Below are 26,654 nucleotides of genomic sequence, written 5' to 3'. Positions count from 1 at the left end.
TAAAAACAAGGGCTCTTGACTTGCAGTAGCTTAGGGGTTATTTTTCAACCAGAGTGGAGCAGCTCATCAGACAGGTGGTAGCTGAGTCATAACAGACTGTACTTTGTTCTTGAAAGCTAGGATAAACACTTCCTACCCAAGCCAGCACATGGCCATTCAAAATCAGAAGCCCACCGGGGTCTGATGCTCTTTTCCCCAAAAACCAGACTTCAAAATAAAAGGGCAGGAACCTAAGAGAAGCAGCCAGGACGCAAAGGTCACTCAAGAGTAGGATGGTGATCAACAGCAAGACACTTACAACCAGCAGCAACCAGCTGAGACACACTAAGCTTCTGGGCTTAGATGCAGGTTTTTTGTTTTCTTAAGCTTAATACTTTCAAATCCTCCTGTGTCTAGCAAGAAAGTCATGAGGATTGACGGAAATTAAAGGGCAATGTAACCATCTTTCAGCACTTGATTGTAAGGTTAATTAATAATTTATTAATTATGAACAAAACATAGCAGGATTATCTTGATTATGTTTTGAATTTAAAGGTTCTTTCACATAAGCAATAGTAGGAAATTGCTTGTTGCCTGCTTAATTTAGTCTTTTAACTTCACAACTAAAAGGACTTCGGAATGTCCTCACCTCCCTCCCACACCACAGTCTTTCTGCTGGCTCCTGATTGATAAATGTGCAAAACATGTACTAAACATGGCAAAGCAGGACAGAAAACATTTATCACTCCAAATTGTGAAGCATATAAACCATAATTCAAGCACTTGCTTTCAAGTGCTGAACTGATGTGTCCTGCTAACTCAATATTTATATCCAGTCACTTTTTTCTTACTGAAATACCTGTTTGACTTCAAAATGGGAAGTGGGTTAGATACAGTACAGAAAGATCCACAACCCCAGCCTGAAGCCCAGCAAAACAGTAACACACACAGAGCTCCAACCACAACAGTCCTGAACTGTACAATTTGGTTCTTTAAATGTATTATATTCTATAATATATAACTTGGAGCAAACCACATCTTTAAAAAAAAAAAAGCCCATAGAAAAAAGACTACGTTAAAAAGAACCATCTTATCAAGAAGATGGACAGGTTATTAGCCCTTGGCAAGCTGGACAATGACTGTACACAAAACAAACTGTAGAGAACCAAAAGGATATGGTAGAGATCTGTAAGGCTTTCTGCACTTTTATTCTTCTCCTGGTCCAGCACATCTTTTGATCTCATTCAGTTTCAAGGTCATGTCAGAACAGTCACAAATTCATCTCCAGTATGTGCAAAATTCAAAAATATTTACAGAGATAAAACTACAAAAGTAAAACCAAAACTAACGGCCAGGGTCACGGGTTAAAGTATTTCTTCAGAACTCAAGAGACAATATTTTGGGTGGATTTGAAAACATATTTCAACCTTTCAAACCAAGGTACAGTTTGTTTCCACTGACAAAAAGTTTTCTATGTTGAAGAAAACTAAAAGAGGATTGTTCTTGTGAACATCAACTTTTTTCTTTCCCCTACAGTCCCATTTGCTGACAGACTTGTTCACACAGTGACTTTCTGTATCTCATCTCCCTCTCCCCCATGGTCACTCACACTGTTAGAGCAAAAAATCCACTTTGACTCTCACCCTGTCTTTGACAGTAACTTGACATGGATGTGAGTTACAATAACTCCGGTGTCAAAGACACCATCCTGAGTCACTAAGTAACAGTAGTGACAGCCAGACTCCAAGCAGAGGTCTTCCCCACGACTTTGAAAAGCCACTGAATAACCCCTTCCAAGCAACCTTCCCTGCTTAATGAAGATCCAGGATAACTGCTCTGTCTACAACCAAAAATGCACAGGAACTGTATTTGTCAAAAGTCCTTTGGAAGAAAAAAGAACAAAAAACAGCAAGACATTTCTTAAATCATCAATTCCACAGAACCTGGATTTTTAAATCTGGACTGAAACATTTTGTTTTGCAGGTACAGCATGTTTTTTTCTGTGGAATTTCTACACAGACATGGCAGTGCTGACCCTGGAGAAGCAACCCAGTCCAATTCCAAGCCATGGCTGGGGTTAGGCAGCCTCAGGTGTTTGGTTGGAAGGATGACAACAGGCTCAGGGAAGTCCTTAGAAAGTGATCCATGTTAAAACCAGTGGTCACAGCTGATCCTGAGTCTGCTTTGGAGATGGAGCTGTTGTCACAACCACAGTGGACACTGCTTTAGTTGAGCCAGAGACTGTTCCCTGCTGGAGATGGGAGGCTGGAACTGTTTGAATTCGCACCTGTGTGAAATGGAAAGAAATAACTAATCTCAAGAATAACCTGGTGACACAATGATTGCACCTGCACTGTGCTCTGGTGAAGTACCTGCTTCTGCTGCCAACAAAAACTCAGTTATTGGAACAACACCAAGCACCACAAACACTGCCAGAACGGAGTATGTCATAAGAAGATCATTCCATCCACTGCCCCTGTGAGATGGTAACAGGAGATTTCCAGATTAGATAGGAAGGGGTGAAAACTAGTTTGAATAAAAACCTGTATGTCAGCTGCTTTTACACATTTTCAGAAGAAGGACTCGGATCCGTTAGATACCTTACTTCTACAGCCTTGTTAATATCAGCTGTCAATGCAGATTAATGACTTGGAATTACAGAACACTACGTTTCCAGACAGAAAGATGGATATGCAAAGCAGTTACGTGATTTCTTCAAGAAAAAGTGACACACTAAAGCCAAATACAAAGCACTACAAAGACTGCTGCGTGTATAGAAAAATCCTGACAGGACCTTTGGTTTTACATTCATTACACTGGCAGTGCTTCAAAAACATTTAAAAACTTTATTTGGATGGAGAGAACATAAAGGTGATGAGCTTAATGCAGACACTACAACCAAGCTGTGTGCCTGTTTTTTTTCGCAACCCCATGTATCCAGTGCAAAGTCCTCATGGAGATGTTAAGTCATTAAAAGGCAAATAGAATGATCATTCCAGGCGCTCTTACCTGTGTGGCTTGGCCTTGCTGCTGCAGCTGCTGTAGTTGCTGTGCAGTCAGAAAACTCACAGGTTTGTTACCAGCAATCAGTTTAGTCCCTGCTGGCATTGTAGTCAGAATGATATTTCTGCCTAATCCACTGATGCTACGGAAAAATAATTGTTGAAAGGTTAGTGAACAGCACAGCAGGCTCAATCTTTCCAACTTCAAACCATTCTTCAATTGCTAGTGGATTATAGTTCTACCACATGTATGAACCATTTTAAGTAGTGGGTCCCCCCCCCCCCCAATAAAACTAGCAAAGACACTAGCAACAAGTTTATGTCAGTATTTATAACTGAGAGAGAATTAATTTAGCACACAAATCACACCCATTAACTCTGGACCATGCACACACTGGCTTAGCCTGATCAGACCTGAACATTTCTCAGTGCAGAAAACAGCTGAGCACTTGAAATATTAACTAAGGGAGACACTATCAGAATTTATGGAAGAATAAAAAAAAAGCCTTCAATATCTGAATGCCAGAGGAATTCTCACTAAGGCAGTTAACTTCTCTCTCTTGAATGAAGAGATGGCTTCAGATTACAGATATTTTTCAGCGTGCTAATTCTTGCTCAAACACACAGAACTAATTGAACAGCTGTTTTCAACGCACAGAATGTTGTTTTTTTTGGCATATTTGCTAGAACCTGCATCTCAAAATAAATAACTAAAAATTACAATCTAATTGCAGACACCATATCCACTCAGTTTCTTGCAGCTGACAGACCTGTTAACAGACTGCAATTCTGTTTCAGCCTCTGTCTGCATGCTCCCCAGAAACCCACCGAACACAGACCTTCCTCAGCTGATTTCTAAAGCAGAACTACGAGATGCAAGGCACTCACTTGGCACCGATGTTGCCCTTGATGATGGGGGCAGTGACCACACTCTTGCCCTTCACTGGCTGGCTGATCACTGACAGGGGTACTGTGATCCGTGCTGGAAGTTTGCCCTGGGGAATGGGAAGAACACATGAGAAGCCATGGAGAGCTCAGCAGAGAAACTGGTCGACAACATCTGCTACTTTGTGGGAGTCCTGTGAGCAGAAACCAGCTTTGCTGATGAAATCTGCGCTCCAGTTCAGGCTCCTTAAAATTCACCTCCTTCTCATTCACTACACAGTTGCCTGAACCCTGAAAATCCACCTCATCTTTGCACCACAGGATCCATGATTTTTATCCTTAGGAAACAACCATAGTGTCATTTAGCTTATGTAACCACAATACAGTTTATGGTGCCTTCAGATTAGGGCATTAAAATAGCATTCAAAGATGAAATCAGTAAAAAAGTTAATACAAGCAACAAGCACTTCTAGTTCTGAACGCTCTATAACATCATTCCAAGGGAAATTATTGCCAAAGTGTGGGGCAAGACACAGAGCTGCAAGAGGCAGGACTTCAGATATGCAGAGTTTATTTCATTCACTTGCAAAAGGACATAAGGGAAGTATCTGACTTTTTGGGGGCATTTAGCTGCAATGTGAACACCATGAAATGAGTTGCAGACCCATACCCAGAATACAAGTTGTGGCTGCCCCATCCTTGGAACTGTTCAAGGCCAGGCTGGATGAGGCTTGGAGCAACCTGATCTAGTGGAAGGTATCCCTGCCCATGGCAGGGAATGGGACTGAATGAACTTTAATGTCCTTTACAACCTGAAATTTACAACCTAAATACAACCATTGTATGACTGCCATATTAATTTGACTCTCTGTGGATGCAAAGAGCAGTTTTCGGCCATAAAACATCAGTGTATTTGGCACCCCCATTCTTTCCCCACCCCCAGTGAGAGCTCAGCATTACTCACTGCCTGGGACGTAGATACCACTGTGGTGCTGACGGGCACCTGCCGCACAGCCGTGGCTCCTGTACCAATGGTTATGGGGGTTCCTGCAGCTCCTGAGGCCACAGCAACTGCTTTGGACACTGTGGCACTCATGGTGGGTAAGGAGGTGTGGCCTGTGCCAGCAACGCTCACTGCTGAGGACGATGGCACCTGCTTAGCATGAGTGGCTACAGTTATGGTCTGCCCAGCTTTGGGGGGTATCACACCCAGCCCCTGCACAATTCTGATAGTGGCAGCTGGCTTGGCCTCTGTGGATGCCACCGTGGTTATGGCTTTGCTCTTCTGATCTGCCACAGTCATGCCCAGCGCAGGCATCAAGCGGAAAGCAGAACTTGTTGGCTCTGCAGTCTTTAAGTCAGGAGTCACTTTAACCACGGTGCCTCCGGCTGGGCTGGAAGAGGCAGGAGACACTGTGCTTGTCTTGGCTGGAGACTCAGCAGTCTGGACAGGGTTAGATGTCACGTGCAAAGTCGCAGAGATGCCTTTCCCACCAGCACTGCTTCCCACAGCTGCTGTGAAGAGGTCCTGAGTCAGTTTGACAGTAGTGACTTGAGACTTGGCCAGGGTGGCCATCATATCCGGAGTGATGCGCAGCACCGTTTGTCCCTTCGCGTCTGTGGTGATGGAGGACGGGGGCAGGCGCAACACATCCTTCCCCTGGATCCGAAAATTGGTTGCTGTAAGTGGAATGCCACTTCCAGCCTGGGTCTTCACGCCGAGTTGTCCTGTAATAGCCACCTGGGAGAAATCAGAGAAATGGTTCTGTCAAACTGGGACAAGGTCCAAGGCACACTCAAAGCAGAACTTCCCAACAGGATGATGTTTGCTCCCACCAGAATGCAAGTGGAATAAGACTAGCACTCAGTACACTACTGAAAATAGCTCTGGTTGTTTATGAGATGGCATTCCCAATCCCATCTGAAATAGGAAATACTTGTGGGGTTGGTTTCTTTTCCAAACAAGATGAAGGAGAGATCACTAAAGAACCTGCACAAACACATCTTTCACATGTACGTGAAAAAAGGACTCAAACACACAAAACCAGCAACTGTGTCAGCCCACACAGTCCATCAACTTACAGCTCTCAAATGTTCACATCTGCACAACAGGAAACAATCAGCTTGTGGAGCCCAGTTCCAAGTCTCTCCCTCCCTCTCACCTGCTTGATGATGTTCTGGCCAGCCACGTTCTGAATGATAGTGGTGGAGGAGGTGCTTGCAGCAGAACTGCCTGGAGAGCTGGTCACTGGCTTCACAGCAGGGCTGGGCACTGCAGACAGCCCTGTCACAGTGATACCTGCCTGGCTGGCCATGGAGCTTCCTGCTCTTGGCACCTGCACAGGGTTACTTTGAGCTTTTACAGGCAGAGTCATCACAGCCTACAGAAGAGGGGAGGAAGACTATGAGCAGACTACCACAGTAGGAACAGTCTAGTGATTCCTCTCTGTATTGTGTTAGCTTGAGAGTTCAGGGAAGTTCACAAGAATTCCCTTGCAAGGATTCCAACTGCTTGGAATTGTAGTCTAGTGGATGTCAGTCTCTTTTTCCATGTAACAAATGACAGAACAAGAGGAATTGGCCTGGAGTTGCACCAGGGAAGTTAAGTTGGATATCAGGAAATTTCTTTTCACAGAAAGGGTTGTAAAGCATTGGAATGGACTGCCCAGGGCAGTGGTGGAGTCACCATCCCTGGAAGCATTCAAAAACATGTGTGGACGATGCACTTAAGGATATGGTTGGTGGTGAACATGGCAGTGTTACTGTGTTCATGGCTGGACTTGATGATCTTGACAGTGTTTTCCAAGCTTAACGATTCTGTGACTCTAAGTTCTATGGACTTTTTATGTAATGCACAATTTAATGATGCCAGGTAAATATGTGAAAAACAGAGTACTGAACAGTATTGCATATGTAAAACTGTTTCTGTGCTCTTGCCTGCAGTTAGTGCATGCTCCAAATGAGCACAGAATGCTTGCGCATCACACCAAAACACTGCAAGTCAGATCAGATGTCAGATACTCTACCCCTTCCAACTCACCTGAGGGAGAACTTTGGTTTGTGTGGCTGTAGCTGGAACACGGATTTGAGGCTGCTGCTGCTGCTGGGTGACCACTGGGGCTTGCTGGGACATAGCTGGGAGGCTGGATTGGGCAGTGACCACACGAACCTGTGGCAGGCCTGAGGAGCTGCTGTGACTGACCACACGTGGGGTGGGTGCTGGCCCTGGCTGCGCCTGTGAGCTCTGAGCTGGAGACAGCAACGTCCCCAGCTGTGGCATGGTGGGAGAAGACACCAGGAGAACGCTATGGAAAGACAAGGCCAGTAGGTCAGCAAAGATGAAGGAAATTCACACAATCTCAGAACCACTGAGGTTAGAAAAGACCTCTGAGATCATCGAGTCCAACCTGTGACTGATCCCCACCTTGTCACCCAGCCAGAACACTGAGTGCCATGTCCAGTTGTTCCTTGGTCTCCTCCAGGGATGGAGACTCTACAACCTCTCTGGGCAACCTCTTTCAATGTCTAATTATGCTCTGTGAAGAAATTCCTCCTGATGCCCAACCTGAACTTCCCCTGGCACAGCTTGAGACTATGCCCTCTTGTCACACTGCTGTTTCCTGGATGAAGAGTCCAACTCTCACCAGCCTCCAGCCCCCTTTCAGGGAGTTGCAGAGAGTGGTAAGGTCACCCCAGAGCCTACTCTTCTCCAGGCTAAATAACCCCAAACTCCCTCATTACTGAATTATACAAATTATTGAAGAACAGCCAGCAGCATTCCCAAGTGACATAGGGGACAGAAGCAGTACCTCTGGCTGGGTTTTGCTGGCTCTGATCCAGCACCAGATACACTCTTGCTGACTGCAGACACTGGTGGGGGTGAGATGGGTGTTGCTGGCAATGCAGGGGCAGTTGGTGTCACAGGAGTCACAGGAGTTGGTGGCATGCTGGAGTCACTGAGGCTCAGCTGACTAGGATCTGCTGTGCTGGTGGGGAGGGCTTTCACAGTACCCTCCTTACTACTTGACTTCTACAAAGAAACCACATTCAGCATTACAAAATCTGGGGTTAATTGCTGCACCTTACAGTCGCCTGAGCACTTCAACCTGAGTTCTCTATGGTGGTGAATGACACCCTGCTGTTAAATCCTGAAATCCAACATGACTGACTGTCTGCTTTTCCCCAGCTGCAACCCTGGATGAATTGGTGTGTTTGGCTGCTCCTGCTCTCAAGGAAAAGTGCACCTCCGTTGTGCAAACATTCAGAACATGCAGATTTCCACCTTGGTTAATGTGCCAATAGACAAGTACTTCAGAAATATTTAATATCAGACATCCAAACCCTGACGGCTTCAGCAGAGCAAGGGGGAGAACAGACGTGTTCCACACACTCTGTTACAAATTAACCTCAAAACTAGATCTGAAAGACCATCCCTTTCATAGGGAGCACAAATGAGAGGATAACAGTGGATGCTGTGTGGAGGAAAAGTTCCCTCTCTCCCTGTTAATTTTGTGCACTGACATTCATATACATCATGAATACTAATTCAAACATGGTAATTTTCATCACCTGCTATAGATGCAGAATTTATGGATTAAACTAAGAACTAATCTCCTTCTCAATCCCAAAAGCAGCTGTGCAACCCTGAACAAAGAAATCTACCATTTTAGCTGGAGGTTTTGGCTTCTGAAGAGCTTTTTTGGCCTTTGCTGCAGCAGCTTGAGCATGATGGATCCGTTCTGCAAGGACAAATTAATGGTCAGAGCTCCTGAACACAAGCAGACTGATTTAAGGAAGAGGATAAGTAAGAGGTGCAGATTCTTCTTCAGACAAGGAATTAAATACATGGTCATGTAACAGTGCAATAAAAAACATCCAGTAAATTAGCCAAAAAGGCTGAAAATAAGACACATAAAAACATATACCTGTAGTTCTTGCACATGGGATGGTATTTTTCAAACAGATGCTTCAAAGTGACACACTGCTCTCTAAGACTGGCTTTAAGTGCTGAAGGACTAACATAAGTAAATTGACTAGGGAAAAAAGCTAGACTGACAAATCGGTGTTTACTATCCATCTTTATAAACATTTTAAATTCTTAAGATCACCAACCCAGGCTTACCAAACTCTTCCTCGCTCCTGTCCCGGTGCAGGTAGATCCACAACTTCCGTCCAATATCATATTTCACACAGGGATCTTTCTCATAATGCAATCGGTCCAGAGCACCACTAACAACAGTGTTAACCTGAAGTTCAGAATTCACAGATTACAAGATATCCTTCACTGGACTAGCCAAAACTGATGAACAGAAACATGATCCTATTTGGTATAAAAACCTGAGCAAGCTGCGAGCAATCTGCGTCTGAGTGAGAATTGACTGAGGGCAGATATTGCATCACAGGATGGTGTTTGCCACCTTGGGTTACATGGAGCTTCCACCAAAGCTCTGAAAATTGACTGTTCCTCAATCTAAAATGTGAGCAGCTCCATGACAGTGTAAACTCTGTGGCTTTTCTAGCTGGCTTTTCATCATCCAAAGCTGGTGCATATTTGCAGCAGCTCATCATCATGGCACACAGCTCCCTTTTGCTCATCACAGCAGCATAAAAACTATTGGGCCTTTGCCACTGAATACTGCCTGGGTCCATGCAGTGTATTTTTATGAGAATCTGAGGCCAGACATGACATCCAACTTACCTGAGCACTTGTAACATCTGGAGCTAGGAACTGGGAATCTTTGAGCAGCTCACAGATTTCAGCCCGAGTTCCCTCTCCATTAGGAAGGCGAGCAGCAGCATCACGAACTGAAACACAAAACTAGAGCTTAAACTTCCAGCTGTAACTGGACAATGGTACTCAGGTACTCCATCAGATAAATTTTGGGACTGCTGACTGCTCTATTACCCTTGCTCTCAAGTGTCTACTTGCTTACTAAAATCTAGCACCAAAAATCCCTCAAAAATACGAGTAGAGATTATAAAGGATCATTTTAAAGTACATAAACTGTGCCAACTTTGTGCTAATAGCGATGAACTTGAGGAACAGCATTCAACCCCAATGTAGACTCCTGAAGTCGTTGTTTTAGGGATCAGAGGAATGTTCTTCTTGACAAGTTTTTCTGGCCATGACCTTACCAAGGGATAAAATGGTGACATATGCTGGTCTGTCTGAGCGCAGGAGAGAATGTTCCCGGGCTTTGTTTAAGGAGGTTTCCTTGTCAAACACCCCTTTCACAGGACCAACAACTGACTCGAAGCCATGCATCCGGAAGGTGAAGGCTTTGTGGGGCTGGCTGTAACGGTAACGCTCCTGAAGGTGAACATAAGAGCACTGACTTTACCAGGAAACATACAGCAAAGCCTCATGTCATATTACTAAGTAAGTTGTTATCATTCTCTAGAAAAAGCCTTTTTAAACTAAAGGCTCAAATACTGCTATACAGACTTATTTTGGATCAAGAAAATCACAAACCACTTCATGCAAAGTACAATGCTCTAAGCAAGGTGTGCAGGTGCAACGCATTCAATGTCAAGCAGCTGCACAGACTAGAGAGGTGCCAGAAATACAAGAGATACACCTTCTGTCCCCTTCCCCTTCCTCCCTTTATCTGTCTAAAGAGAGATTTCCAAAATTTAACTTATAAATTCTGTCCTGCAGACAGCACGTGGAGAGAAGGGAGAAGAATCCTCATCATGTGTTTTCCCTCTAATTCCCACTTGCATCTACTACAGATAAGATAACTAAGTGGATGGGTGCACTTATTGACACTTATTTTTGGCTTGCGCACATACATGGACAAAAAATAAAGAGGTAAGTGGGGGATGGTGAGGGATGGCAAAGGAGACAGCGGGGTTGGCACAACCAACTGACATTATCAATTTCGTTAATTTTATCCAATTAGTTTTTACCAAATTAAGTTTACCCACTGGAAATACTGATGGTTTTGAAACAAGGCTATGTCATAGCAAGTTTTATGCAAGGCCGAGATACTGACTTCAAGGCAAAAGCAATATATCAATTCTTCACATTAACTACATTTGTGTAGAGTATAAAACTGCCATCCTACACAAATTCTCCTGATTCAGTGGCCAACTGTTTTAACAAGGGCCTTTAAAATAAAGAGTCTCTTCTTACTTGCTCTTGAAACACCCGTTTCTCCTCTCCAGTGCTAGGCCGAACTACATAGTCAGTCCTTCTGAAACAAAGGGCACCATCAGTTCTGAGCACAAGAAGCCCACAGCAGTCCCAAATGATGAATCCCCTCATCCTTCTGCATATTCTTCTGAACAAATCCTGAAAATATTTATGGTAACAAAAGCAAGCCCTACAGAGATCTTAAAGTATGCTATGTGCACTACCTGAAGGCAAGCAAGGACTATAAATCATCTCATTAGCAGAACCTAAGCTAGATTGCAGCTTTGCTCTGATAATATACGTGAACTTGGATAAAATCAGTTGATTTCATGAAGTCCAGTTACTGCATTTATAAAATCAAACTATCAAATTTTCTCCTGCTCCATGATGTAAAATGGTTTTATTTTAAGATCCAGAGGCACAAGGCCCAAATCTCACAGCTTCAGCAGCACTACAAAGGTTTTCAAGCAGTGTTGCACACTTACACTCTGGGCAGTGGCATGGCATCCGAACTGTCTTCATTTTCCTATTGAGAAAGAAATGTCAATGTTGGGTAGAACACAGTCAAGTTTCATGCTCCTAGAAGGTAATTTTTGTCTCACTCACTTTGAAAAAAGTCTGGTCTTTGGTCTCCAACCAGAGATGAAACAGTGCTGCCAGTTCCTTCTCATGATCTTGGTAACTACCTAGTAAGAAATCATGAAAATGTAAAACCAGAACTCTTTTTAATTGTTAGGAAACCAGATGCTTGTAATTACCAGTCCTCTCCTGTTCCCTTCTCTCCTCAATGCATCACCAGTCACAGATGTTCAAACTGCAATATTTGAACACCTCCAGGCTTAGGAAAAGCTAAATCCTAGTGATTCCCCTGTGCTGGTACAAAAAAGATGGCGCTTCAACTCCTAGCACAGAAGGCAAGATGCTGTTTGGGACACAGTCCCCTGCTCCCACTGTCCAAAGTAATCCCAGTTACTGAATCCATGAGCAGAAACACCAGCCTCCATACATAACCTCCACCAAAAACTATGAAAGGGATCAGAGGAAAAGCTTCCTGACTGCAAATCTCTGCCAGTTTAAGCCTGCAAATATGATCACTAGAATCACCATAGTTAAGAATGAAAAATTCTGTTTAGTAACTAAAGGAATGAACATAAACACAGAACATCTGTAATTCAATCAGTATGAGCCTGAGCATTAAGTTGCTCTTTGGTTCCCACTTTTAAAAATTAGAATAGTATCAGTTTGCTCTACAGAGAAGCTTAATTCCTTTGCAATTGTGATAATTACTAATTACTCTGAATCATCAGAAGGTATGCTCTACAGAAGGGAAAACAGGAAGGTGTTCAGGCAAATTTGAAGGCTGACAAACATGGTTAAGTCAGCAACAGAAAGAAATACAGCCCAGCGCCTTTGTTCATTTATGCTCTGTCTGGTGCTGATACTGACGTCTTGTGAACACCTCAAATCCAAAACATGTATTAGCTCAGCGAAAAGAAAAGAAAATGCCTAACCATGGAATTAACAGCTCTGTGTTTCTCTCCAGGCTGCAGAAAGATGAAAAGTAAAGTTCTGGAGAAAACAACAAACCTTTACTATAGTACACATCATAGTAGAACACAAGGTACTCACCAAGCAATTTCCACTGCTGGGTTTTCTCCTTGAATTCAACAAAAGGTGAGAAGCTGGAAGGAGCATCTACCATGACAAATGTACATGTCAGGGACATTATACCATCGTCCAACCTCAAAATCCTACTGTGGTTATTATGCAGACTGTCAAGTTAAAGACTCACAGTGACAGACAGAGCATTTTAAATTATTATGTAAGTGCATCTCTAAATTTATCCTTGCTCTTGGGAAGGGGATAGATCCCTTTATCACCTTGGGAAGGAAAGCATCTCAGAGTATAAGGGTAAGCACAAGGAAAGAACAGAACAGGATAATCAGCCTTCCAACAACACACTGTCAGCTAAGAGCCTGTTCCTATTGTTCACCATGTTCAGACCAGTTATTTAGTGCACTGGGATGAGAAAACTGCCAGTTAAGAACTTGAAGCTGAAGAGGAAAAAGAAATATGAGGCCCCAGGGACTGTTACTGTACAGTAAAAATTCATGGGTTCATGGGAAGAGAACTTGAGATTTACAGTATTCACCAGCATTATGGACAATATGCTGCAAGGCCACCACAATCTACTCTGTCCCTGCCTTTAAAACTTCCCACTAAGCAAATCAGAACCACAGAATAATTCAGTTTGAAAGGAATGGCTGAAACTCAGCTGGCCCAAGCCCAAGTGGGCCAACCTCATGTTTCAGTGGATTGCTCGGGGCATCATCTAGTTTGATTTTTATCTCCAAACACAACTACAACTTCACACTGTAGAGAAAGAGACCAATTCCTTCCTGCTTCAAATACCCTGCCTGAAGCCACAATCAGAACATGAGAAACTGTCTGTCTGGAGGCAATTTCACAGACATTTTCACATACTTGGGAATCATGCTGGGTCTTATCTACTATCCACATGCAAAACAAGTTGACCACAACCAAGACATGTCAACCAAATGGCTTATCACAGAAATACTGCCAGCAATACAGGATTTATTGTAGTGATGAATGAAAAATTGATTCGAGCTATAATGCAAACCAGCACTGACTAGAAGAGAGGAACAAGCACAATTAGTATTTTAACATCTCTTCTTACCTCTGCTATCGCCTGCCAAATACTGCAACGCAGGTAAAACCAATTCAGACCAATTAGGGGCAAAGGAGAACCAGTTATTTAGCGCACTGGCATGAGACGATTGCCAATCGAGAACTTTATCTTCAAGCTGAAGAGGAAAGATAATTATTTTATTAATGATCTCACAAGTTTAAACTATGACTGTCTTCACAGAAAACAAACCAGCTGAACATATGCAGGGGACAAAAAGGTTTTTATGTACATGAAATAATCACCTGACTTTTTCAAGTAACACAGCACCAAAGAAGGGGAAAACACTTCCCCATCTCTGCCCTTAATATAGAAAATATATCTAACCATGATCTATAGAATGGGTATGGAAAGACTCATAGATTCAATTGACTAAACTCATGAAACGTGTTAAAACCAGAATGTGGTAGCACTCCCACAGGGTTTAATTTCTTTAATATGTAATCTAAGTCTTATTATAATTTACAGCAAAGTAAGTCTGGAGAAAAGTTACTATTACAAAGCTCTAAGCTCCTCTATTTTTTGATTTTGCTTCCTACAAAGATTCCTAGTAAGTGGGTGGTTCCTTACCACAGAGAGAATAGCAGGTCCTTCCAGAAACAGTATCTCCAAAAGAAGGAAAAAGAAGCTGGATGATAGTTCATTTATTTCAAGGCATGGCTTCATATCTTCAAGAGGTCTTCAAAAGAAAGAGAACACAGAGTAAATCCTCTGAGTAAATATTCACCTCCATATACAAAGATGAACACCCCATATTTCACACATCCCAAACTGCATGAAAACGCAGCCTGCAACAGTCCCACAAAAGCGTGAGCGGAAACACGTTGCTTTTTCCACCCATGTTAGGTGTTCAGGGCCCTCTGGAACACTTACTCCTCTTTGACAGATGACAGAGGGAGGGGGGAAAAATCCTGAGACATTGATGGGAGTCCATCTGCGTTGCCAAGAGAGTCAGCCAAATCTTCCACCTCAGATTTAATAATCTTTGGCTTCTTTTTTTTCTTATCTTCCTTGTCCTTCACCTTTTTCTTTAGGGTTGCGAGGTCAAATAAGGCTTCAGATATGATAAAAGTTAAAAAGAATACTTAGACAGCTTCTTATATACCTCAATGAGAATCATAAACTCTCATTTAAGTATGTATCTAGAAATGTATGTTGTGTGCACTCGTTCACACCTCAACCATTCCACCCTTCCAGCTGCTGTCATAAGTCTTCACTTTTCCCCTCAAAAGAAATCCTCTAGTTTTTAAACCAACATATATGAAATAAAAAAGCAAAGGATCCACTGACTTGCTAAGGAACCTTTCCTGCCAGCATTCACTCGAGTCATGATGTCTTCAAGGGTCAGGTCTGTCGTGACTAGATCAGGATGATCCTACACAGGAAAACAGTAGAGAAATTAAAATGAGAAAGGACAAAGTCTTAAGACAGCAACAAGGTGAAGAAGCATCCAAGTATTAAAATGCACCAAACTCAAGCAGGATCAGCTTATTAAATTATTTACTGCAATAAAAGTTGGGAAGTCTTCTAACCCTGAAATCCAAAATGCTGTCCCTCCAAAACACATAACTAAAATTACAAAATCCTTCTATCGAGATAAACATGGCCAGAAGCTGCATCTATACACTGACAATTGAACCCAGGTTACAATAAACAGCTAATGGGTGGGTGTACACAAAAAATAGCAATCATTTCATCACCCAGAAGTACCCTGATCTTTATGGCAAAGAGATAAAAACATCAAAGTTAAAATGGGGTCCCACCCCCCAAGACTTTTTGACATCTTACAGGCTGACGTTTTCGTTTCTCATGGTGCTTCTTCAACATCATCTTTAAATCACTTTCCCCAAGTTCTATCTTGTCTGCAATGAAAATAATTATTTGCAGATTTTTCCTCTATTGTTACCTTCCACACTTAGAATGCCATTTTCTATCCATTTACACTTCCAGCAATCTCCAAATTTCAGTAACTAATTTCTCCATATATGAATTTCCTTCATTCATTCATCCATTCATTTCAGTGCTTCATTCAGTCATCAGACTTCACTGCTGATGCAAGCATGGAAAAGAAGCCAGAACCAGCTTGAAGAGTTTTCAGAATTGATTACGGTCATTATAGGAGGAAGTCTCAAGTATTTTGAACTGGACTATGCTAATGCTTCAACCACTAAAGGCAAAATATAATAGAGCAATCAGCAGCATTACAGAAACTATGATTCTTGTGTTCAAACACTGGCCTTGCAAGAAGAAAAAGAATTAACTGGGAAAAGAGCCAACTATTCTGAAGACTGCAAAAATGAAGCATCACATGATTTCCCATCAAGCAGCAGATTTTAAAGGTGATTTCTGGCAAGGCCTCAAGGTAATTCGCCCCCCTCTATCCATACTAACCCTTTGTTTGGTTCTCACCTGCAGTTTTCATATCCAAGGTTGACAACGTGGGGATCACTCTCAGGGGAACTGGTGGACTTGAACAACGTGCTGGAGAGCTTGGAGGCCAAGAGATTAGATCTGAAACAGAGGTATAAATTTACTTCTGCAAGACCCATCACCAATCTGTTTAACTATTACCATGTGTTCATTAGATCCCAGCCAGTGGAAGTAGAGCCCAGAATCAAAAATGTGTCTTTTTCCATTCACACCTGGAGTCTTCAGTTCAGCCCAGTGGATTACCTTCTTCATCAGAAGACAAGGCAGTGTCTCCACACTCCTCTTTCACTTCCCTCAGGATCTTCAAGTAGCGCCGATGTGTCCGTCTGTCTCGTTCTTCCGAGTCATATGTTGGTGGGAAGTGCTTTCTCCTTAGGGTCATGTCAGGGCCTCCTTTCCTGGCTAATTCCAGCAAGTGCTGAAAGGAGAGATTCATGCGACATTAGCTATGTCAGCTACAGTGCTGGAAGCCAGGACAGGTAAGCCCAGCTCAGATAACTTCCAGCAAGGTTACCATGAGGTGCCATCAGCGCCTCAGATCTGTACAAGGGGAACCTTAGGAAGGACCAGTTATCTGCCACACACAGGATTTTAAACCTAGCATTTCAGACCATCATTTAAAGGGGAGAAAAAAAAACCAGTGCTACTTGTGCAGAAGAAGGTGCAGAAATTTCACCTATCTGTCATTTTATGTGAACTGTTGAGAAGAACTTACATCATTGGTGTGAGGTGTGGTTTCCACACAAATATGTAACAATGTGTCCTTTGAAAAAACCATTTCACCTGTCATGGCTATAGAGGAAATAACTTCCTATGTATTTCAGATTGTTGCCCAATTAAGTTGGGGATGCCCCATCCCTGGAAGTGTTCAAGGCCAGGAGCAACCTGGTCTAGTGAAAGGTGTCCTTGCCCATGGCAAGGGATTGGAATGAGATGACTTTAAGGTTTCTTCTAAATCATTCTGGGATTCTCTATTTCCAACCACATTGTAGGCCATTTTATAAAGACAGACTTCTTCATCCCTACATACCAAATGTTTCAATGCCTAAGTATAATGAAAGATAAATGAGCAATAAAAACATTTCAGTTGGCAAAAATTTGCTCACAGAAGTATCCACAGAGGAAGACTTTATCAGGAATTTGCAGGAATGAGAATCAGAGGTTTGGATCCACATATTTTCTAACTGTATTTAGCAACTGTAGTTGCTTCAGAAATGGTAAACAAAGGTAGAATGACTTGTTAAGAAAATAATAAGTTGGAAAGGTGAAAATGCAGGAAGTGAGAACAACATGAGCATGAAAAGAAGACAGGTCACACGAGTGAGAGCTATGAGAGTTACACAACCTGAAATCTGCAAATATAGCAACGGGTCTGGAGCTCTCTCTGGTTCATTGGAAAATCCAGAAGCATTACTCATTCAGTTCATTACAGGAAAGGCCTCAGAGAACTGTGACTGCACCAAGACACTTTTAATAAAGACAAGTTATTCATCTCAGAGCACACTCACATTGCGGGAAGCGAGGATCTGCTTGAGAAGCCTGTAGAAGTACTGCTGCTGGGCACTCAGGTAGCGCTTGTACTGCGACTTGTAACAGAGCTGCCGGTACTTCACTACCTCGGGATTGAAGTGTCCATCTGTAACAAAGACAAAACACACACCTGGGTTTTCAACTGCTAGCTGACAACTTGCCCCAAACCCGTAGGGAAGCTCACAAGACTGACGGACCCCGGAAGAGTTTCTGGGCGATGTGCAGCGGGTTCCCAAACCGAAAGTTTTCCCCACTGAACAGTGCTGAGATGAGCTTGTTCTGATGCTCTCGGTTGTTCTCAGGGAAGTGAGGCAGGAATTTTTTCAGGTGCTCTTGCTGCTCATCTGTCAGGACCTCCTGCCATGTTGACAAGCTGACAACCTCAAAGAAGATCTCAGGCTAGAGAAAGCAAGAAACAACAGTAAAGAAAATGCAGCCGCGTCCTTGATGTGTAGCCCTTGATGCTTTTTAAGTAACACCAGTCATGAGATAATGTTTTATAAAACACAGGAAACAATAGAGAATAAAAAGGAAAGGTCAAGAAATTTATACTACTAACAAGAAAACAAATTCAAAGCTTGAAACAATCTTCTTAAAGGCAATTTTAAAGTCATAAGAACATAACAGATTTGATTTAAAAGACATTCTCCTGAGATTAATCGAACACTTGACACTTTTCCCAAGGCAGTCAAAAACACCTGCCCTTTCCAGTTTGCTCTGTAAGCCCCAAAAAGGGAGTTAAACATGCTGTTTATATAGAGATTTTGATAAGGTGAAGTATCTCAGCACTACTTACATCCTCCAGGAGGTCCTCGGGCAGACTGACCCGGGTGGTGCCCAGCATGCAGTCCTCCATGATCCGTGTGCAATTGCTCTCCAGCTCCAGGGGGTCTGTGAGCATGTGATCCAGAGAATCCATGCTCCAGCCCTCCTGCTCCTGCACAACAACAGCAAAACCCTCAAAAATCAAAATTCCAAACCCTCAAAAAACAAAAATCCCAAACCCAGATACAACCATCCTGATGTGAGGAATGATGGAGGACCCACCTCTGATGGGTGGTTGCTTAAATGGAGTTGGCCTACAATATCTGGAGTGTACATATATATGCATATGTATGTATACACACACATACATATGTATACAAATCAAACTCATACATACACACACATATATATATAAAACACACATAGGGGAACATTCACTCTTCAATTACAAAACAGGTCATGCCAATGGAGAAGTGCTTTTCCAGACAGGTAGACTGGGAAGTACAGCTGACCCATCACACTATCCTTCCCACTTGCAGGAACTCTTTTCAACGCTGCTAAACACCAGGACAGACTATATTTAAATCCTAAAAGCGGTTTTAGGGTGCAGAACCGAAGGTCAGGTCTAAGGTGGGGTTTGCCTCAGGTTGAAGGTGTGACAGGGCCAGGAGCCCCGTCCCCTCCGGCGCGACACAGCCGGACCGCTCTGAGCTGCGAAGAAACGCATAAAACACGCGAAATAAAGAAAATGGCAATAAAACCCCTCAATAAACCGTGTGGGACAGCGAAGAAAACAGAAAAAAAGCTTTATTTCATACCCCTCACGCGGCCCGGCTGAAGGCGGAAGGCGGCGGCGCTGCCGCGCCTGCGCGAACGCCCCGCCCCGGCGAACTGCGCCTGCGCGCGGCCCCGGAGTCGCGACAGGCCGCGATAGCGCAGTGGCCTGCAAGAAGATATGTTTGTAAATTCCCCTAAAAATACGGTAGTTGTGGAATGCTGAAGCCACCTATCAGTGGCAGATTTATACGGCTTGACTGCAGTCCTGTGCAGTGGATTAGTCATTGAGATGCTGTGCTAATATTACAATGAGGTGTTGAAAGGCTGAATATTTTGAATTTTAATGCAAATTTTCATACAGTAAATGGAGGTTGTTCTTGTCTCTCCACGCCTTTACCCACTGCCAGCCCCCTCCAAGGACGCACATTAACAGTTTCCAGAATAACACTCATTTAATAAAATCTCGACGGGTTAAGGATCATGATTGCAGGTAACAGTAAAGCAATGTACAGACAAGCTCTAATCCGTGCCGCAACCTGGCACACGATAAATCACAGAGTGCCGATCTTACCCAGTGAGCGAGAGACAAATTCAGTGCAGAAGTTACGATGGACTCCTCCCTAACTTCTCCCCGTTTTTAACTTGTTCTAATACTCTCTTTACATTTAGGTGGAGCTTGAGAGACTGGAGTTACACATCTTATTGAGTGACTGGGAGTGGATATGTCAGGATAGTACCTGAAATCACCCTGGGATGGCGACAGGAGTCACTTCTAGAGGGATTTTGTCGTAGTTTGCTCATTCAATAGACATCATCCTCAACTTTCTCAGTCTTCAGATGCAGTGCTGCTGATCAGTTAGAATGAACTTTTAAACTTGACCTTTTAAATTTAAAAATAAAAACTTTTAAAATTCCTTATTTTTGCAAGGGTTTCAACAGAGACACGGGGGCTCCACTCCACTCTCCACTCACCCTCCCTTGGACTGTGTTGTGGGAGGTCAGAAATTCTGTGATCCATCCAGAGTGTAGCAAATATATTTTTCCCTGCAACTACTATACTGTTATCAACCCATCTATCCACACCCCACCTCACTCACCCTTCACTGAACACCTTAGCCCAATGAACAGATTGGTCATCAGAAGTCATTTTTAAAAAAAAAGAGAAACAGATTTATTATTTTCAGGTTGGTTTGGTTTTTTTTTTTACATCTGCCAGGTTGCACAAGACTCTGAACACAACAACAGTCACCAAATGTACAACAAACATACACAGTTAAATAAGAGATGAGGCCCGAGCAGTCCAAGAGGTGCAAGATCAGGGTGCGCAGGCTGGGGTTATTTTCTTTTTCCTCCAGGAAAATATAGGATCTGACCCAGAACGCCTCCAAGGGGCAGCATCTCCAAACAAAACACAGACCTTCCAGGCAACTAAGAGGACTCTGGATTTACACTTCTGTGGGATACAACTGAGAGAGATCTTTGGGTTGCTCTGGTTTACAAACAATAATAATACATCCCATATCTTCTGCGCTGCAGAAATGGAGAAAAAAATTCATGCAACCTTTGCCATCTGTGCAATCACTGCAGTTCCTTATTTTGGAAGGAAAATCTGTGGTACTTCCATTTCCAGGCTTGCTTCTTTCACAGACAATTCATTCAACTTTTGACACTAGAAATTACTTCACCTGGAGTCAGGCCAATAGCCCAAGGATGCTGCTGCTGCTGCAGGGCAGAGAAACTTTGATGAGGAAGATTTGAGTTCAAAAAGGCTGTTTTCAAATAGTTTTCTGTTTTAAATAGTTTTCAGTTTTAAATAACTGGTAAAACTGTCCTCATTCATGGACCGTTCCAATAAAGGTGAATAGAGCAAAGTAGTTTTTAAACCCCACATGTGCAACATCAACAATGGGAACATATTTGACGTTCATCTATTGTCGAACTTTTAAGACTCTTAAAATTGCTCCCGCAATCCTCCAGTACCCCAGTATTCCCACTCTCCCATTCATTTCCAAGTCTGCTATTTTCCTACTACTTGTAGCATTTCTGCCTTGTTATGAAATTAGCAGCAGCCTGAAAAAAGCCAAGACAAAATTCTTCCTACTCTCTTCCCACACAAACAACATTGCAAGGCTCAACATTGTAATTCCAAAGTCCTCAGCAACATGAATTCAACTTACTGGGCATTGTGGTTGTTTCTCCGCACTGCCACAGTGGCTGGGCTGCCAAATCCACAGAATTTAAGGTCACTCACTCATCACTGCACTTGACCAAATGGGAGCTCTGGTCCACATTAATTCTACCTGGCTCATTAGTGCCCCAGTATGGTGGTACAGCAAGAGAAGAGAAATCCCAGGAACAAAAGTAATCACATTTTGGCATGTCACTTGAGAGTTACCTCAGAACACTTCTCAGCTGGCCAGTATCAGAACACTTCTCAGCTGGCCAGTACTGGCCAACTGATTTCTCTCAATACTATTTCCATGCCACATTAACAGATACGTTAATTACCAAAGCCATGCCTGCTACAAGGCTTTGCCCACAAGGAACCAGATTTGCTCTTGTGCAGCCTGAGTGTGGAGTTCCCTCATGTCAAAGAGCTTTAACTCCATAAAACCTGATACCACAACATGTAGTGCTTACTGACATGGGTAATCCACACCTGAATCCATGGGAATATCTATGGAAGAGTCCCACATTCACACTCAGTGCAGTACAAGAGAAAACAAATCAAAAAAACTTCTCAAGTTCTTCTGTCTCAAGGATCTCTAAGACACAGCACCCTTCTTTGTGTCTGTTTTATAAATAAATAATATGTATCCTGATATCCAGATGTTCTGGGATGCGTTTTCCAAATGCAAATTCAGACATACACAGTATATCCCACCAGGAGTCACTGGAGTTCTAGTCATGTTTTTGCAACCACCAGAATGCCTTAAACAACCAAGACAACCTGTGAAGGAGAACTATGTAAGGAAAAACATATTACATGGCCTTAAAAGATAAACCTTTGCTTTCCCTTTCTCCTGGTCCCTAAATGCAACATGAATTCTGTATGCAGACCAGGTCCATCACGTGTGGCAACCCTCATGGATGGCTTTCCATGTCCCATAAATAGTGGTCCACTAGCATGTTTCTTGTGTGTTTCCTGAGTCCAGGGTTGTTTTCTGGAACTGTCCAAAGGAATTACAGTACATTGTTAACAAGGTTATTTGGGGGGGGGGGGGGGGGGGGGGGAAACCAAAGAAACCAACTCTCCATGCAGTCTTGAAGAGGAGAAATATGTTTACTTTGAGGTGGCCACAGAGATAACGACCCTGTCCCTTCAGAGGAGTGCTCTCTATCCTTGTTTTCTCCTTGCACAAATATCTTAGATCACAGCAGAAGCTACTGTGCAGGTTTAGCTGAGCTGCCTTTTTTTTGTTGTTGTTTAGAGGCAAAAAAGCAGGTTTCCCTGTAGACACTGGAGGGAAAAGAAGTAACAGTGGCTCTGTACTACCCTTAGGTGCTCGTAGGACTTCAATCAGTTTGTTCCAAACAACATGGGTTTAAGACTGTGCTTTTCCTGCTTTCTGAAACTGCTGGGTAAAACAGGGCAGGGCAGACAGCATGTCTGGTGGGCTGGAAAAATAATAATTTAATGGACTGCTTCAGCACATCTTCACAGCTTCATTGTTCAATCCATCCCCATAAAGGGACACCACGAACCACCGCTTGGCTGCTGCTTCTCCTTTCTGCAGGCAGTCTGCTCATATGGCACGGGGACACGCCCCTTCACCTTGGCTGCTAGAAGCCACAGGAAGCAGTTCTGCCATATTCTAAAAATTTACATGATGCTCTCCTGTTTAATGGCTCCTGTTAAAAATATACATACGACAATCTGCCAGGAAGCCTTCAGTTAGGCAGGCTTTTTGCCATACAGCTGAAATAATATTGTTTGCTGGACACACTTCCAAAAAGGAAAAATAAGGGTCAGCAGACATGCCAAAAATAAAGTCCAGGGCCAGCAGAGGTTTCACTTCTCTTTTCCTTTTTCTTAAAAGCTGCATAAAAAGCATCCCAGAAGGATTTTGAGGGTATTTCATTGTCACTGTGAATTAAACCCTCTTAAAGCATTAACAAGAGCTCCAAGATTTTAGTGGAAGGTAAGTGAGCATATACATCAAAACATATAGAGCCCCAGGGTACCCCCACATCTGGGCTGTCAGGGAGGTGACAAGGACAAGCAAATGGCACCATGAGGCCCTTTCACTCATGCTCTGCTGAGAAAGTCCTGGGCTTGGAGATGTGCACTTCACTCCCGCCACTCCCATTGGTGGTGGTTGTGATGATGTACTGGGTGGTTTGCTGCTGGTTACTCGTCTGGGATTCCAAGGGATCCGTGTGGGCTGTGGACTGGGAAACGCCCACCTGAACCTCACTGGAGAGTGAAGAGTTTTGTTTACCATCCAGATCAGGCTGACCTTCAGATATCACGTAGTGAGTCTGCATGGGGAATATAGAAAATAATTAATGAACACTGTATCTTTTGTAATTTCTGTTATAGTCTGCTGCCAGACATTTGGGTGTAAACAAGGAACTTATTAAATAAGCTCTATTTCATTTAAATGTATTTGAGAGCAACGTAACACCTGTCTTTTGATTCAAAGGACATTGGACTTACTTGGCTTTTGGTTAATTTACAAATGGTTAAACTCATTACACAATTAGACAACCACTACAGAATAAAACAGCAATTTTCAATTGCACTATTCGGAAAGATTTTTTTCCTGTATTCCATATGTTGTAGCAGAGGTTGCATTCCCAGTGACCAAGATCAACACAAGCCAATGACCTGTCTCCTTATGCTGGATTGCTTATAAGGAATAGCAGGAACTCTTCTTATTTTCTAATCTTATAAATAACAGAAAGCTACTGAAATGTTTCCAGAAGCTGTTCTGAAATTTGGTTTAATGGATTTAGCTTAATCATAAATATTTTTAAGACTAAGCAGTGCCACTAAATAATTTTGTTCTGCAAATTCCGTTCCATGTGGGCTGTGATTAAGTGAAGATTTTAAACTGAAAGGAGTCACACATACAAGAGCCAGACGGCATGAGCCTTGTAAACGGTTACAATGCAGACTATACTGTGGAGTCTGCATCTCTTTAGGTACTTCCACTCTGTGCCCCAGTTATGATTTGGGCATTCTTTAAACCTTCAAGCTGAAGAGCTTTATGCCTGGTAATATTCTAGATGGAAAAAAAAGGCCATGATGGTTTTCCTTACCTGAGTAACTGCTTTTACTTGCCCTGTGTTGACAGTGGTGACTGGGGTGCCCACAGCAGTCTCTGTGATCACATACTGCCCTTGGGGGATGGTCATCATCTGAATCTCTGATGCTAAAAAGTTGCAAATTGGATATCAAGACCTTCAGTCAAACTCAAAGACAACCTTCCAAGATCATGTTTTATGTCAGAAAGTTTTAAAGTCTGAAACAGTGAGTATTGAATAGAATTCAGGTGATATAAGGCCTTGTAGAACCCTACAGGCCTCAGCAGAATTTTGCCAGCTAACACCAGATAGAGATTTGGCAATTCATGCAGAGAAAACACATCCTGTTCTCACTCAAATCATCACAGAATTACCATCCAGAACTGCATGAGCATGAGAAATCATCTTCATGTCACGTTCCTTTCCCACACAATTCTTTCAAGCATGCACCCAAACTTGAACAAATCCAACACATGGATTCTTGCTGTATGCAAGTTCCTTGGAATAAAGGAGCCCAGTGTGCCTGCCCAAACTATGTACTGGATCAGTATGGACGATAGTGGAAGAGCTGGTACAACCATTTACACTTGTCCAAAGCGTTATCTTCTTGATATCTATGAATATTAACCACAAAGCTGAATGAACTCTGAAAACACTGTCCCATTTGGTAGCTGGAGACATAGGGCACTTGTTAGTCAGATGCACTTGCCAGACAAGTAGTTAGAGCTACTGCTGACACTTACAGTAGCTCCGAAATGAGTTCCAGTTGCTGGGGAGATATGTGTGCTGGACTGAGGAGCCTTGCTGCTGCTGGATGGCTTGGTTTGGCGTCGATGTAGTTGTCTGCATCTGTGAGGGGCTGAGTTCCTGCTGAGGTTGTTGCGAGGAGGGACTCAAAGGCTGACCCCCAGCCTACAGGAAAAAAAAAAGTGCAAGTGTTCTTGGTGTAGTAAGGATTGCACAGCTCTATGATGTCACAAACACAGCCTTCTCATTAAGGGAAAACACGGGATGGGTTTCAGAGCATATTGAGCACAAGAACTGAACTCTCTCTCCTCCAACTTGCTTCACTCTATGGTAAATAAGCTCAGAGCAGGAAACTGAAAGAGTGATATTGTTGCTTGCCAAAGTGAATCTATGGCAGAGACCTGAGATTAGAGGCTAAATTCTACCCAAGAGCATGAAGAGCTGCACTTCAAATATTTAAGGAATGCCAGTTTCCATTTACATCTTCCAACTGAAATACTTCATTCAGCTGCAAATATGTCTGTTTCCAATCATTTATCTCTCCTTTGTACATACTGTTGAGGGGAAAAAACACCCCACACCAAAAAAGCCCATACAACAAATAGCCAAACAAATCCACAACAAAATACCCGCATACACCTTGAGACATCTGGGCACTGCTTGATGATCTCAGTGCGAGAGTAATTTTATGTGTGGTCCTTTAAATGAAAAAGAAAACACTATCCCCTGCATCAGCACATGCAGTATGCCAGCTGAGCAGGCTGGTGGGGAAAGCATCTTCTGATGAGAAGAGGGAAATACCTGTGATGATGACTGAGTTGCTGGTGATGGCTCTGTGACCTGGATGTGCTGCACCTGGATGGCATGTTGGGTGTATGTCTGGGGGTCATGGAGCTGCCCAACATCCACTGTGGAGTGCTGGGACTGGTGAGGTGAGGTAGCCTGGGGAAAAAAATTAAGCAGAGTTCTTTACCTCAAATTCTTTACAAAAGCAGCCGTGCAAACCTCTTCTGAGACACAAGGTCTGGAATGATGAAGGAGGAGCCTTAGTGGAGCACACCTGTTGAGCCTTGTTGAGTTTCTTTGCACCCCAGGAGATAAGGTACATTTAAGAGATGTAATGGCACAGAGATGGCTCTATCTCAGTGATACCAACGGAAAGGACTTGCCTAACATCGTTCAAGCTGTTTATGGCAGTGGCTGGACTAAACCAAAGGGTTCAAAAGCCAGGATTAGTATTAACCCCTTCTCTGTAAGCATCTTTCTGTACAACGTATACATACTCAAATTTGTGTATCCAATTCTGTAGTTTGACACAGCTCTGCATCAAGACAAGTGCTCAGAGGCTTTAAAAGGTTTTTCTGAACAACACTTGCTAATGATACCAATTACAGTAATTGAATTACAAATTTTGGATATTTATAAAATTAAGATCTTGCTAATATTA

At 42.9% G+C, this 26,654-nt stretch overlaps 2 protein-coding genes across 16 annotated transcripts in view; both read right to left on the bottom strand.

Moving 5' to 3' along the window:
- Nucleotides 1-522: 522 nt before the first annotated feature.
- On the bottom strand, nucleotides 523-19,314 carry NFRKB (nuclear factor related to kappaB binding protein). 3 transcript variants are annotated; one of them, XM_084221628.1, is made up of 26 exons: nucleotides 19,252-19,314; nucleotides 18,465-18,605; nucleotides 17,866-18,067; nucleotides 17,647-17,774; nucleotides 16,382-16,556; nucleotides 16,118-16,219; nucleotides 15,497-15,570; nucleotides 14,999-15,083; nucleotides 14,582-14,762; nucleotides 14,279-14,387; nucleotides 13,700-13,826; nucleotides 12,631-12,696; nucleotides 11,608-11,687; nucleotides 11,487-11,527; nucleotides 11,002-11,062; nucleotides 10,002-10,176; nucleotides 9,565-9,671; nucleotides 8,989-9,112; nucleotides 8,529-8,605; nucleotides 7,676-7,896; nucleotides 6,907-7,171; nucleotides 6,029-6,247; nucleotides 4,831-5,607; nucleotides 3,870-3,976; nucleotides 2,989-3,124; nucleotides 523-2,266 (listed from the first exon to the last, which is right to left on the bottom strand). In XM_084221628.1, exons 2-26 carry the CDS (start codon nucleotides 18,585-18,587, stop codon nucleotides 2,141-2,143), a joined length of 3,888 nt encoding a protein of 1,295 aa, XP_084077754.1. In that variant the 5' UTR covers nucleotides 18,588-18,605; nucleotides 19,252-19,314; the 3' UTR covers nucleotides 523-2,140. The 3 variants fall into 3 exon arrangements, with proteins under 3 accessions (XP_084077754.1, XP_084077752.1, XP_084077753.1); XM_084221626.1 differs by lacking the exon at nucleotides 19,252-19,314 and having other exon boundaries at nucleotides 18,465-18,619; XM_084221627.1 differs by lacking the exon at nucleotides 19,252-19,314 and having other exon boundaries at nucleotides 11,002-11,059; nucleotides 18,465-18,619.
- Nucleotides 19,315-20,385: 1,071 nt separating this feature from the next.
- Nucleotides 20,386-26,654, bottom strand: part of PRDM10 (PR/SET domain 10) — a 45,128-nt gene continuing 38,859 nt past the window's right edge. For all 13 annotated transcript variants that reach the window (XM_084221410.1, XM_084221412.1, XM_084221401.1 and 10 more), the window contains 4 exons: nucleotides 26,009-26,149; nucleotides 25,204-25,372; nucleotides 24,476-24,588; nucleotides 20,386-23,692 (listed from right to left, as the gene is read on the bottom strand). In XM_084221410.1, the coding sequence (XP_084077536.1) occupies nucleotides 23,456-23,692; nucleotides 24,476-24,588; nucleotides 25,204-25,372; nucleotides 26,009-26,149 (660 nt within the window). In that variant the 3' untranslated portion in view covers nucleotides 20,386-23,455. The remainder of the gene's footprint in view (nucleotides 23,693-24,475; nucleotides 24,589-25,203; nucleotides 25,373-26,008; nucleotides 26,150-26,654) is intronic.

Source organism: Fringilla coelebs (assembly GCF_963513975.1).
Source record: "Fringilla coelebs genome assembly, chromosome: 25".
Taxonomy (NCBI): domain Eukaryota; kingdom Metazoa; phylum Chordata; class Aves; order Passeriformes; family Fringillidae; genus Fringilla; species Fringilla coelebs.
Note: the sequence above shows the minus strand (reverse complement) of the source record. Positions and strands in the feature narration are given on the sequence as shown.

Bases quoted from the DNA above. Each gene is read 5' to 3' on its own strand.
- NFRKB (XM_084221628.1), bottom strand. From the start codon at position 18,587: ATGGATTCTCTGGATCACATGCTCACAGACCCCCTGGAGCTGGAGAGC. The intron at 15,571-16,117 runs GTGAGAACCAAA...TTTTCATTGCAG, and splicing joins CTTGGATATGAAAACTGCAG to ACAAGATAGAACTTGGGGAA. The intron at 14,763-14,998 runs GTCAGTGGATCC...TCATATCTGAAG, and splicing joins CAGGAAAGGTTCCTTAGCAA to CCTTATTTGACCTCGCAACC.